At 41.5% G+C, this 14,585-nt stretch overlaps 1 protein-coding gene across 1 annotated transcript; it reads right to left on the reverse strand.

Annotated features, from left to right (window-relative positions):
• Window positions 1–142: 142 nt before the first annotated feature.
• LOC309792625 (HMG box transcription factor BBX-like) lies at window positions 143–3,505 on the reverse strand. The gene is given in 2 exon segments (XM_082602354.1): window positions 143–359; window positions 361–3,505. Coding segments are annotated over 2 exon segments (2,820 nt in total). The 5' UTR covers window positions 3,081–3,505; the 3' UTR covers window positions 143–259.
• Between the last annotated feature and the right edge of the window lie 11,080 nt (window positions 3,506–14,585).

The raw sequence follows: 14,585 nt of genomic DNA on the forward strand, positions 1-14,585 counted from the left end.
CAATAGAAAGCAAAGCTCTAGGATCATCCCATTTCTGCTCATTATCAGACAGACAACATCACCCTCAAAGACTCTGGGTTCTGAAAGAACAAACTGGCCCAGGGTGCCAACTTCTGCTTCAAGTGAATCTGGGCCGTGTAGGGCAACAAGCCCTTGTTTGCTGTCTGTATTTGCCACCACATGGACTCACTCGCATCTCTCAATAAAGACAAGGCTAGGGTAGTAGGTAAAGCACAATGGTTTACAAGTAAAGGGTGCTTCACTGGTCGGCGCAAGAAATAAGTACAGGAGTCTGGGGCATTTCTTTTGGCTGTCCATCATGGGTGAGCGGAGTTGATCTCTGACTTCTATGCATGTTCCATGGCGGCCACTTCGGCCAGCACAGCGAGGCTGAAGAACGCAGACACGGCGGGCATCTCCGGGGTGCTGCTCCGCGTCTCCGTGGACTCTCGGTTGTGTGAGCGTTCGTCATTGCAGCCTGTCTCGGTCACCTTCACAAGACTCCTCTGCAGTTGTTCCTTTGGTTTGTCATCCAAAGTACCTCCTGCTGGTGATACCCGGCCATCTGCTGTCCTGACAAGGTGTGTGATCTTGGTTTTCCTGGCTTTTCTCTTTTGACTGCCCACCAAGGGCTCTTGCGCCGTTGTTGGCTCTGGAGTGTTGCGAATGGATGGGGCATTTTTAACCTTATAAGCAGGCTCTGTGGTGTTTCTGTCTTCTGAAAATATGGCTTCTGTAGGGTGAATGGCAGCCAAGAAGAGTTGCTTGTTTGACCATTTATCCCCACTTCCTTTTTCCGGAACATTAGGCTTCTCCTTGTTGTGCTTGTATTTGCTGACAATTTTGTGGAATAAGTTCTTTTTCTGAGACTGGAAAGGACCTTTGCTGGTTTTGGTCGGTTCTGAGCACATATGTCCGGTCTTCTTCTTTTTTCTTGGGACAGGTACACATTTCTGGTCAAATGTAACAGGACTATACTGAGGGAGGCTGTTGAATTTCTTTTCAAATTCTTCATCCAGCTTTGCTGAGCCAAGGAGAGAGTCTTCCTCTGGCTTTGTCTTCTTGAACTTCTTGCTTCCACTGGTCCCACTCTGGTGAAACGTCCAGCTTTCTTCATGCCAACACTCTTCATGATCAGAGGACTTTCCTTTTCCTGACCTTCGTTTCCCTCTGCCAACATTAGCTCGCAGAGAGGTGAGCATACCCTCAGACACCAGGGTTTTATAAAGAGCACCTTTGCAAGACCTCTCAGATTTCCGGGAGCCACAAGTCTCTATTTTTCTGTGACACTCACTGTCCTCAGGCTTGGCCTGTCCCGATAGACTGGGTGGTAATGCATCCTCCGTAGGGGTCAAAGGTTCTGCTTTTATACCCTCTGGGACCTCACCAGAAATGTTCTTGCTGGCAGAAATACTGATAAAATCTTGAGGTCTTGACTCTTTGGTGGTGTCTGAGGATTTCTCCTTTGACATTTTCTTCTCTCTTGATTTCACTCTCTTCTTTGGTGGCTTGGCATCCAAAATGCTTCCCTTGCCACTCGAGGATGTATGGACCTGCTTGCGAGGGGTATCTCCAAGCTTCTCGATGCCCCAGTCTCCCTTTGCAACAGCTTCAATGGTGTACATGACACTCTCGATATCAGATTCCGAGGACTGCCTCTTTTGGCAAGTCTTCTTGGGTGTGGATTTATCATTTCCATGTCGATCCATTTTGGTTTTCTTCTTTTCCTTTTTTAGCTTTTCTGGTTTGCTTAATGCTGTGGGATCCTCGATGATCCTAATGCCATGAGGATGGCACATGTGATCCTTTCTACTGGGAACATCGCTTATTATTGTCTTGCTACTGCCAGAGTAAGAAAAATCAGGGAAGTGACTACCTTTTTGATCTTCCTCTAATTCTTCCTTTTTAATTGCTTTAGGAGCTTCCATTTTTATACGCATTATATCATCCATTCGCAGCTCCTCAAAATTTCTTAATTCCTTAGAATCTCTTACATTTTCCTTAGCTGATTTTTCAAATTCTGCTTCTTTCTGGAACCTGGCTTCATCTATTTTCTCCATTTTCATTTCTCTTTCTTCCTTGCCCTTCTCCAGTTCTTGAATTCTTCCGCCATCTGATTCTTTGGCTTTTATGAGCTTTGATTCTTCCATTTTCACCCCCTCTGATGCCAGGCACATCTCTGCCAGTTGAAAGAGTGCAGACTTTCCACAGCGTTTTACAGGTTCAGCACCGCCCAACTGTGAAGCCTTCGAACAAATCTCTGCAAACTGAAACAAGGCTGATGCTTGACATTGTTTTGACGGAACATCGGGGTGGGAGGTACCTGAAGATATCTCGGCAAACTGAGATAATGGTGACTTCTGACGCAATTCAGAGGATTCTGAAACATCAGGCCTGCAAGTGCCAGAGGATATCTCTGGTGTACCAAGAACATGTTCTCCAGCTAAAAGCAGCATGCTCAGGCCTCCCATTTGAGTAGGATCGGCCATCCCAAAGTTAAGCTGAGGCATTTCTTCAGGCTTTGTTTTCTTGGGGCTTGGCGAGGCTCTTGAAGAGTCAGATGGGAAGGCCCATAGTTTCTCCCGTGGATTGACAGTGGATGTTGGGGAACTCACAGGCTTGTCTGTGGTAGCACACCATTTGTAGCCAGGATTTGCTTTCATAAATGCATGTTTATACTCCTTGGCCATGTCTGTGTATTTCTGCTTTTCCTTTGGATCGAGAACAGCCCACCAATCAGCTAGTATCTTGGTAGCACCTCGGTTATCAAGCCTGGGGTGTTCCTGACGTACAAGAGAGCGATGACGTTTGCAAAATAAGAGAAATGCATTCATTGGTCTCCGGGCTCGCTGTTCTGGTGATTCATCATCTTCAGTTTCACCATCTTGCTCTAGACCAGCGGCCCCAAGGAGTTGAACCTTATCAATATCCTCCTCTTCGTCTTCCTCTTCTTCCTCTTCTGAAAAGTCAAGAAGTTTCTTTGCTAGCAATGGATGCCACTGAAGGCACTTTCGTTTTGGTCGTTTTCCAGCTCCTTCTCCTTCTGCGGAATAATCTTTATTTCTATGACTGCCTTTCATGACTCTGACCGGTCAAGTCAAGACTTTCCATCGTGAGTTCAATGGAACATCAGAACTTCCAGCTTCTGTGATGCAGCAGAATTCCAGGAAGGCAAACGGAAAGTACACAGGGAGGAAGATGAACTGCAGCAAAGCCTGTGTCATATGATAGTGACCGCGCGGGTTCGCCGGGCGCGAGGGCGTGTGTGTGGCCCGCCCTCAGCGGCCAGTCAGGGCTTCTCTATGGGAAAGTGGAGAGAGAGGAGCTCGCAGAGCCACTCTGCCTCCGCTTCACTGTACACTCCAATATTCTGATGTTTAAAGAGGGACTCTCGTAACCAATAAGGACCTACTCTATAGCACAGGGAACTATACTCAATATTTTGTAATAACCTATAATGGAAAAGAATCTGAAGAAGAATATATATATATGAATCACTGTGCTGTACACCTAAAACTAACACAACATTGTAAATCAACTATACTTCAACTTAAATGATTAATTAATTAATCTAATTAAATACAAGTTCTTCCCTAAAAAAATAAGAATGACTCTCAACTCTTCTAAACATATAAAATATTTTCTTAAACCTTAATCCACCCACTCCTGACACGTTAGGACCTGAGGCAAGACTGCGCTGGGCTGGAGGCTGAGGCCCTGCCCTCCAGCTCTGGGTCTGCCCCGTGTCCTGTAGGGCCTTGCTTACGGGACGGAACGTGGACGCCCAGCCACGTGGCCAAGCTCCCGCCTCCCCTGCTGCACACAGATGAGCTTGGCCCCCTGGGGCCTGCAAGTGTCACATCTGTGGCTGGGCTCGTCTTCTAGACCATGGTCGTCACCTGGAAGCTTCTTAGAAATGCAGAATCTCAGGTCCCACCCAGACCTACTGAACAGTAGTCTACTTTTTCATAAAATCTCTAGGTGACTTATGTGCAAGTTAGAGCTTGAGAGCCTTTGCTCTCACGTGGGAGGCTGAGGTCAGAGGCACCCAACTCTTAAGTTTAAGAGACTCCCTGTTAAAATGCTTTGTTCGTCTTCTGACCTCTGAAGGACTTGAGAAGATTCTGGCCAATGATCAGTTCTGTTCAATTCCTTGTTGGACTTACGGTACATTCCAAACTATAGCTGATTTTTCCTCTTATACATTTCATTTTTTTCGGTCAGGTAATTTTCCTTAAGCTGTTTTCTTAGTTGGAATGCACCCCACCCACCCTACTCTGTCAATATCACCTGCATCAGGGTGGCCACCTCTTCCGTGAAGCCCACCGCAATACCCCCAAGGAAGAGCTTCCGTTCTGACCCCATCCTCCTTAGTTGAAAACTCTGGTAGCCCATTCACTGGGTCTGCTCTGGTTATACAACTGAATCCTCCATGAGACAATCAGCTCCCTGACATAGGAGCTGAGTCCCATTCAGATTTAGATTCTCCATTACCCATAGCTGAGTCTATCAGATTTTAAATACACATGTGAAATTAAATCTGCCTCTCTTAAGTTTATTTTTGTGGCTCCTGCAATTCTCTGCTTGTGCCAGAAAGGAGATTAAAATAGCCCTGCAATTTTAATGAAGGTGGGTTTTACTCCTGGGTCTTACCACATTTAGGAAAGTGTATACATTTTGTACTTTCATGCAAAATTGTGCTTGGCACCGACCTGGTGGTCACGAAGGGACGCAAGGGTGTTCTTCGATGAGAATTCTTGGGCAGCTGGGTCTAGTTCTGTTAGTGAACAGTATTCAAATGGAGGAATTGCTTTAGCTTGGAAAGTAGACCTCAGATATAGGAGGAACAGAGGAGAAGAAAAAGGAACTTATGAAAAACGGAATACAGAAGTGTAAAGGAAAGGTAAATTTCTATGACTGGCCCAGTCTTCTGATTCTCCGTGTCCATAGATCATAACTGGGGAATCACAGGGGTGCAGAGAAGGGGCAGGAACTTGCAACGGGGAGTCTGTGCTCTAGTTTTGGCTCTTCTGCTAATTAACTGAGCACCTGAGAAACTCACTAAACATTTGTGGGTCTCTGTTGTCACATCTGAAATATGAATAGTTGGTCAATGCTTCTTAACCAGAGAAGAAAGCTAGAAAAATGGGGGGGGGGAGGGGAGGGGGTCTTGTTTAAAGACACGTGGCCAGGTGGGACACCCAGAAATGCGTATTTGCTGGGTTTGTGATGGGCCCCAAGTATGAGGTGCCTTTCTGATATTCAGTTCTGGTTAAGCATCAGTAAATCAGATGCTCTCTTAACATTCCTTCTAGCTCAAATATTCCCCGATTTCATGACTACCAGCCCCGTAGTGAATGCATGGTTAGGAGTCTACGTGTCTGGCAGACACTGCTGGTTGTACCCCTCTTCCTTTAGGAACAAAACCCAAAGTTTTTGCTCCGCACACGCCTCCCAGAATAACTATTACATTTCCCAGCTTTCCTTTCGGTATGTCCGTGGACTAAATTCTGGCCAAAGGGAAGTGGTGAGTGTAGGTTCTGGGAGCACTCTTAAAAGACAGAGGTGTGCCCTCTTGCTTCTTCTTGCTGACAGGCATGCATAGATGATAGTGGAAGATGGGCCAGCTGGGTCAGTGCTGGACATGGGAGCTGCCATAGGAGATGGGAGGGAACCAAGACAGTGTGGCCTGGGTCCAGGACACCAGGGAGTCGTGTCAGGAGGGAACTTCCTACCCCCAGGCTTCCTTTATGTGTGAGAGAAAGACATTATCTTCTAGTTAAAGTAACTGCAATTTTGCTCTTACTCTTTCTTTCAGCCAAACCCATCTTAAACTAAAACAATATGGAGCATGGAAAAGACTTTACGGACTCCAGTTATGCTTCCCAATCTTCATGTCAGCACAAATTAAATGTCTGTTTACTGTGGCTTCTTGTTTTCTACTTCTTTAAGTGTAGTATGTTTATAAGACAGAGAATACTATTGTCTTTTACAGAGAGCACTTCTTTCACAGCCAAAAATTGATGGAGAGGTATCACAATTTTAGGAAGCACAGTTTTCTTTTTATGATTTTATCTTATTCTCTACAAACATATATTATTTCCTTAGCATATGCCATATATATATATATATATATATATATATATATATATATATATATATAATTTTTGCCCTCAAAAATGGTCAGTCACCAGTAATTTTGTGTGAAATTTGGTAGGACCTGAACTACAGTGAAATACCAAGAACTGCCATTTAAATTACATATTATTGCTAATAATTGTTATGATTGGCAATAAGCAAACATGTGGTGTTGAGTTTTTTAAACGCTTCTACATTTTTTTTGAAAGTTTGGGCTTTGACAAGAGCTCATTAGGAAAACACCTTTAATTCTTTTCCTTCTTATTTATAGTTGAACAAAAACGCACACCTCCACACACCATATATGTATACAATAATGGAATTTGTTTCTTGTGAACTTGCATTTAGCCTGTGAAAATTACCTTTAATGACTTTGAAAGATATTGTGCTTTCTGCACATTTTAAGTTTCTCATGGGGGACAGGGATGAGGGGCAGTGATGGGAGGATGGTGAAAGAAAAATTATATATATACATATACATATATATATATATATATGTATATATATATATATATATATAAAATTCAGGGCATAAGACCTGCAAAATCCTGGGATTAAAAGTCATGTGAATAATCGTTTCCATTTCCAAACCTCTCTTAATAAAGAATGGTAAAATGCCAGAGTAGATATTTCAGGCTATTTAATAAAACTCTCTTTCTCTGTCTCTCTGTCTCCTTTCTCTCATACACACACACACACACACAGCACACCCCAAAACAAACTCATTCTCACATACAGAATAGAAACTAAACCAAATCAAACCATAGAGAAAGATGATTGGGTGGGGAAAGGAAACGGGGACTCTTATGAAGAGCTCTCTCTGTTTACCTTCATTCCTCTCATCCGGGTCAGTGTAGATGGAAGCCAGAGTAGAGAGGGAAAAGATAACAAAAGCCAATAAAATGAATGCCATTTCCAGGTTGGTAAACGGAAGCTCCATGAAAGACCACAAACTTCTTCGCCTGCAATAGAAAGCAGACACTGGCTTAGTATACCCTGGTCCAGAGAGAACTTGTTGAGTAATTATTTATTGTAGAATGAGACTTACTAAGACTTTTTAAGATACTTCTGTGCACCTGGAACAACACACCTGGCACCAGCAGAAATGGAGGGTGCTCTCGTTTTTTGAAATTTGGCATCAGTCTTGGTGTAATTGAACTTAGACTTTGCTGTGTAGATTGGAGGAGAACATGGGAGTCTGAAGGTCAGAGTCAATTTATGTTTTATGAGTTTTTTGGACAAAACCCTGGGAGTAAAGATAGAGTATATTTCATATCATGAAGGAAAAAATAATGTTGGTTTCTATCTCACTGACCACACCCAGGTTCAGAGTAATGTTCTTGTGCCTGAAGTTATCCAGTGTTTGCCAACCAGGTGATAAATCTACAATGGAAGCAATTTTTAGTGAAGAAACCATAGTCTTCAGAGTAGCTGGATCAAACTCAACCCAAATAAAGAAAAATGTGTTAACAATTCAACCATGAGAACTTCCAATCTCAGACTCGAAAAAGGAGAGCTCATGTGTCTAGAAAGGAAAGCATAGTTCCATTGGGGGGAAAGGATAACATCTAGTTGGAAATAACCTCTGTCTTTCTGTCTTTCAATGTTTACTACATAAATGGAAAATATTTAAAACACTGCAGACATATGTGGGAATGTTATAATTTTAAGAAGACCCAAAGAAAGAGATTTCACATCTTTCCCCTGCAACTCATTCCAAATTCTTTATTTACTGTCTATTTTAGGGAAATAACTTATTGGGGTCTTTCACCTAAGGGCTCAGTCTCCTTTAAATATATTTTTTAAATGACTTCGTCATACCCTGTAGTTGAGAGACAAGATTTGAGGTGGGAGTTAGGCTTGCTCTCTTTCCTAGTTGCAGTCTTCCAGCGTTGCTATAGCAGAACAGAGGTGGGTGAGGGGATAATAAGTTCTTTAAAATCTGCTGGTTTTGAACAGATTTCTGATTCTTTTTTTTTTCTTTTGGACATACTTCTTACAATTGACAATAGTTTGGGGGATATTGATCAGAAGTCTGTAGCTTTTCGTAGGTTTGTAGGACAGAAAATTAGACATGGAATTTATGTGTCATAGGTATGCACATTTTAAGATATGAAGAATACTACCGGGGCTTCCCTGGTGGTGCAGTGGTTGAGAATCCACCTGTCAATGCAGGGGACACGGGTTCGAGCCCTGGTCTGGGAAGATCCCACATGCCGTGGAGCAACTAGGCCCGTGAGCCACAACTACTGAGCCTGCGCGTCTGGAGCTTGTGTTCCACACCAAGAGAGGCTGTGACAGTGAGAGGCCCGCGCACCGTGATGAAGAGAGGCCCCTGCTTGCCGCAACTAGAGAAAGCCACGCACAGAAACGAAGACCCAACACAGACAAAAATAAATTAATTAAATTAAAAAAAAAAAAGAATACTACCAAGGGGGTTAAGATGTATCTTGGAAATTTTTCACATCAGTGCACATTGGTCGAGCTTATTCTGGTTACTGGAAGCTGAGCATTCTAGAGTATGGCTCTACTGTCATTTAACCACTCATATTGATGGGAATTTGGGTTCCTTCTAATTTTTTGTCATTGCCAACAATGCAGCGGAAAATATTTTTTTGTAAATATAAATTTGCACACAGGTACACATATCTCTAGGAAAGATTTATAGAAGTAGAACTGCTGGATGTATAAACTTTTGAAATATTCCTTCACAAATTTCCCTGAAATTTACAACCTTCTCAGTACTATATGTAAAGAACTGGTTCCCAAATCCTTCCTCAACACTCCCTCTTCCGGTTTTCCCCCCCAATTTGAAGTTAAAAATACTATCTCATGTTTAAATTGGCTTTTCCCTGATTTCTAGTGAGGTGGAACATTTTTTTATGTGTTGATTTATTATTTATACAGTTTGCTCTGTGAATAACTTGTCTTTATCTTTTGCCCAGTTTTAAACTGGGCATTTGTAATTTTCTCACTGATTTGTAGACACTCATTATAAACTTTGGATAAAAAATTCCCTTCAGGGCTTCCCTGGTGGTGCAGTGTTTGAGAGTCCGCCTGCCGATGCAGGGGACGCGGGTTCGTCCCTAGGTGAAGTAGGTGAAGCTTCCTTGCCCAGTCAAGATTTCTGTTGGGCTACATGTTTTTCTACAGTGACTGATTTCTGTTCTTATTTGGACTCATATTTGCAAAGAAGCACTATATGTTATGTTTCAACTTTAACTTTTAAAATACATCATATGGTCCAGAACAAAAGCAATGTTCTTCAGTACCTCTGAATGGTCAAATGTAGATGATCTATGTAAATTCAGTTAGGGATCAAAATAGCCAGACTTCTTCCAGTGAGAAGAACTGAACTGACAGTCTTTGAAAATCTTTCTCTGGAGACTTCTTACAGTAACAGGGAAAAATGTGGGTTCTTGGTCAGTTTCTCAATAAATACAATTTCCTGAAATATCTCAGGGCTTTGTCATACCTTATACCCTTTTCAACAAAGAAAGTTGTCTTAACTATTCCCTTATAAAAAGGCATAGAGTAAGAGAATTGAGAATGTTAATTACAAATGAGATAGTGGATTTACAAACTATTAAGAGCTGCAGAACTCTTGCAATACTAAAATATTCTGAGTTTTTTTTTATTTTTTATTTTTTTGCGGTACGCGGGCCTCTCACTGCTGTGGCCTCTCCCGTTGTGGAGCACGGGCTCCGGACGCGTAGGCTCAGCAGCCATGGCTCACGGGCCCAGCCACTCCGCGGCATGTAGGATCTTCCCGGACCGGGGCACGAACCCGCGTCCCCTGCATCGGCAGGTGGACTCTCAACCACTGCGCCACCAGGGAAGCCCAATATTCTGATTTTCTATTAAATATTTTTTATTCAGTTTTAAGATCACAGTTAAAGTACTTTAGCAGGTTATACACATGACTTACATGTGCAACTTTTAGAAATATCAAATTAAGTATAAGATTTTGAGGAAAGAAATTATATAAACGTGTATATTGACTTTTACTACACATACATCTAAGAAAGCAATAATTCTGTTGTACCATTAAGTGGAAATCATTTATTACAAGGCATGTTTACACCAACTCTAAAGAGAACCAAGCCAATTTCTGAAAGCAAGAAAAATGAGCAATTCGGTCATGCTGAAAACTGTCAACAGACTTAAGACCTGGTGGTCAAATGAAGCTGTGGTTAATTTATAATAGGTAAGTAAGCAATTCAAACCTATGGGAAAAGTTCATAATCTGGTAATGTGGACTCTCAGGTGGTTTTTATTCCTTTTCGACAGATTCCTGAGAGCAAGCCATGAATGCTAAGGAAATGAGAAACATGTTGCCGAGCATGTGCTGAGCTCCAGATCACAAACCTCCCCCACCCCAGCTCTGCCGCTACGAGCTGACACACTAAAGGGAGGTGTCAGTGGACGTGAGCACTCCCCTGAGGCCGCCAGGGGAGGTCATGGTTAGTCCACGAAACGCGTGCCTCTGTGATTTAGGTTAGAGCTTGTGAGGTAAGACGTGTGGTGCGGTGCAGTGGGAGGGTGTGGAGGCATGGAATTAGGTCCTTGCTCCTCGGTAACCAGTTCTGGCCCAAGTTATTAGAAAATCTCTGGAAAGAGTAGTAATGTTCACAGGAACTAATTCTGTGCATAAAGATCAACTTAAGGAATTGACAAACCATTAGCCAGACTCATCAAGAAAAAAAGGGAGAAGACTCAAATCAATAGAATTAGAAATGAAAAAGGAGAAGTAACAACTGACGCTGCAGAAATACAAAAGATCATGAGAGATTACTACAAGCAACTCGATGCCAATAAAATGGACAACCTGGAAGAAATGGACAAATTCTTAGAAATGCACAACCTGCCAAGACTGAATCAGGAAGAAATAGAAAATATGAATAGACCAATCACAAGCCCTGAAATTGAAACTGTGATTCAAAATCTTCCAACAAACAAAAGCCCAGGACCAGATGGCTTCACAGGCGAATTCGATCAAACATTTAGAGAAGAGCTAACACCCATCCTTCTCAAACTCTTCCAAACAATTTCAGAGGAAGGAACACTCCCAAACTCATTCTACGAGGTCACCATCACCTTGATACCAAAACCAGGCAAGGATGTCCCAAAGAAAGAAAACGACAGGCCAATATCACTGATGAACATAGATGCAAAAATCCTCAACAAAATCCTAGCAAACAGAATCCAACAGCACATTAAAAGGATCATACACCATGATCAAGTGGGGTTTATTCCAGGAATGCAAGGATTACTCAATATACGCAAATCAATCAATGTGATACACCATATTAACAAATTGAAGGAGAAAAACCATATGATCATCTCAATAGATGCAGAGAAAGCTTTTGACAAAATTCAACACCCATTTATGATAAAAACCCTGCAGAAAGTAGGCATAGAGGGAACTTTCCTCAACCTAATCAAGGCCATATATGACAAACCCACAGCCAACATTGTCCTCAATGGTGGAAAACTGAAACCATTTCCACTAAGATCAAGAACAAGACAAGGTTGCCCACTCTCACCACTCTTATTCAACCTACTTTTGGAAGTTTTAGCCACAGCAATCAGAGAAGGAAAGGAAATAAAAGGAATCCAAATCGGAAAAGAAGAAGTAAAGCTGTCACTGTTTGCAGATGACATGATACTATACATAGAGAATCCTAAAGATGCTACCAGAAAACTACTAGAGCTAATCAATGAATTTGGTAAAGTAGCAGGATACAAAATTAATGCACAGAAATCTCTGGCATTCCTCTACACTAATGATGAAACATCTGAAAATGAAATCAAGAAAACACTCCCATTTACCACTGCATCAAAAAGAATAAAATATCTAGGAATAAACCTACCTAAGGAGACAAAAGACCTGTATGCAGACAATTATAAGACACTGATGAAAGAGATTAAAGATGATACAAATAGATGGAGAGATATACCATGCTTCTGGATTGGAAGAATCAATATTGTGAAAATGACTCTACTACCCAAAGCAATCTACAGATTCAATGCAATCCCTATCAAACTACCACTGGCATTTTTCACAGAACTAGAACAAAAAATTTCAAAATTTGTTTGGAAAAACAAAAGACCCCGAATAGCCAAAGCAATCTTGAGAACCAAAAACGGAGCTGGAGGAATCAGGCTCCCTGACTTCAGACTATACTACAAAGCTACAGTAATCAAGACAGTGTGGTACTGGCATAAAAACAGAAAGATAGATCAATGGAACAGGATAGAAAGCCCAGAGACCAACCCATGCACGTAAGGTCAACTTATCTTTGATAAAGGAGGCAGGAATGTACAGTGGAGAAAGGACAGCCTCTTCAATAAGTGGTGCTGGGAAAACTGGACAGGGACATGTAAAAGTATGAGATTAGATCATTCCCTAACACCATACACAAAAATAAGCTCAAAATGGATTAAAGACCTAAATGTAAGGCCAGAAACTATCAAACTCTTAGAGGAAAACATAGGCAGAACACTCTATGACATAAATCACAGCAAGATCCTTTTGGACCCACCTCCTAGAGAAATGGAAATAAAAACAAAGATAAACAAATGGGACCTCATGAAACTTCAAAGCTTTTGCACAGCAAAGGAAACCATAAACAAGACCAAAAGACAACCCTCAGCATGGGAGAAAATATTTGCAAATGAAGCAACTGACAAAGGATTAATCTCCACAATTTATAAGCAGCTCATGCAGCTCAATAGCAAAAAAACAAACAACCCAATCCAAAAATGGGCAGAAGACTTAAATAGGCATTTCTCCAAAGAAGATATACAGACTGCCAACAAACACATGAAAGGATGCTCAACATCATTAATCATTAGAGAAATGCACATCAAAACTACAATGAGATATCATCTCACACCAGTCAGAATCGCCATCATCAAGAAATCTAGATACAATAAATGCTGGAGAGGGTGTGGAGAAAAGGGAACCCTCTTGCACTGCTGGTGGGAATGTGAATTGGTACAGCCACTATGGAGAACAGTATGGAGGTTCCTTAGAAAACTAAAAATAGAACTACCATATGACCCAGCAATCCCACTACGAGGCATATACCCTGAGAAAACCATAATTCAAAAAGAGACATGTACCAAAATGTTCATTGCAGCTCTATTCACAATAGCCCGGAGATAGAAACAACCTAAGTGTCCATCATCCGATGAATGGATAAAGAAGATGTGGCACATATATACAATGGAATACTACTCAGCCAGAAAAAGAAACGAAACTGAGCTATTTGTAATGAGGTGGATAGACCTAGAGTCTGTCATACAGAGTGAAGTAAGTCAGAAAGAGAAAGACAAATACCGTATGCTAACACATATATATGGAATTTAAAAAAATGTCACGAAGAACCTAGGGGTAAAACGGGCATAAAGACACAGACCTACTTGAGAATGGACTTGAGGATATGGGGAGGGGGAAGGGTAGGCTGTGACAAAGCGAAAGAGAGGCATGGACATATATACACTACCAAACGTAAGGTAGATAGACAGTGGGAAGCAGCCGCAGAGCACAGGGAGATCAGCTCGGTGCTTTGTGACCGCCTGGAGGGGTGGGATGGGGAGGGTGGGAGGGAGGGAGATGCATGAGGGAAGGGATGTGGGAACAGATGTATATGTATGACTGATTCACTTTGTTAGTAAGCAGAAACTAATAAAAAATTTAAAAATTAATTAATTAATTAATTAATTAAAAAGATCAACTTCAGGGCAGGATCAATTTTGACCACTGACTGCAACAAGGAAACAGTGGCCACCGAACTTCTAAGTACAAGGTTTCCTCTTTTCCGTTATTAGTATAAATCATACCACCACAAATAAAATTTGGCCAGGAGAGGAAACTTTTTGTATGTGTGAAGAAAATGTATATTGATATTTTTAAGGAAAGCGTAGCACAAACAGATGGAGGTGTATGAGGGGAATCAAATGTACTTGTCTTGTTGTTCACTCTTTTGGTGCTTCTTTTTCTAAAATGTAAGATAATGTCCCCAGTGAAAAGGACAAGGTCATTTCATATGGGGTATAATAAACTTCATTATCACTTCCAAACTACATAAAAGCAAAGCAGTCCATCAGACTCTGAATACATCACCAGACATATCTGGTAAGATGAACTGAACCACTGTTTCTTTTTTTATTGTAAGTATGATGTTAGTCAATCTAAATAAGATAACTGTAAAACAAAAAATCCCCAAACTCAAAGAAACACAAAATCCAAATCTAATTCTTTGGGAATGCTTGTATAAATAAAAGCAACACCTAATTAACAATTAGTACACTCTTTATAAGGTGCAAAACAAGATCCTATGTGGGGAAAGCTCAATTTGAATTCCCACCTAGCAGTCACTCTGAATACTTTATAGGTCAAATGTAATAAGAGCATTTGCTTCTACTGCCCATTTTCAGCA

Source organism: Mesoplodon mirus (genome assembly GCF_964341445.2).
Source record: "Mesoplodon mirus genome assembly, chromosome: 2".
NCBI classification, from domain to species: Eukaryota; Metazoa; Chordata; class Mammalia; order Artiodactyla; family Ziphiidae; genus Mesoplodon; species Mesoplodon mirus.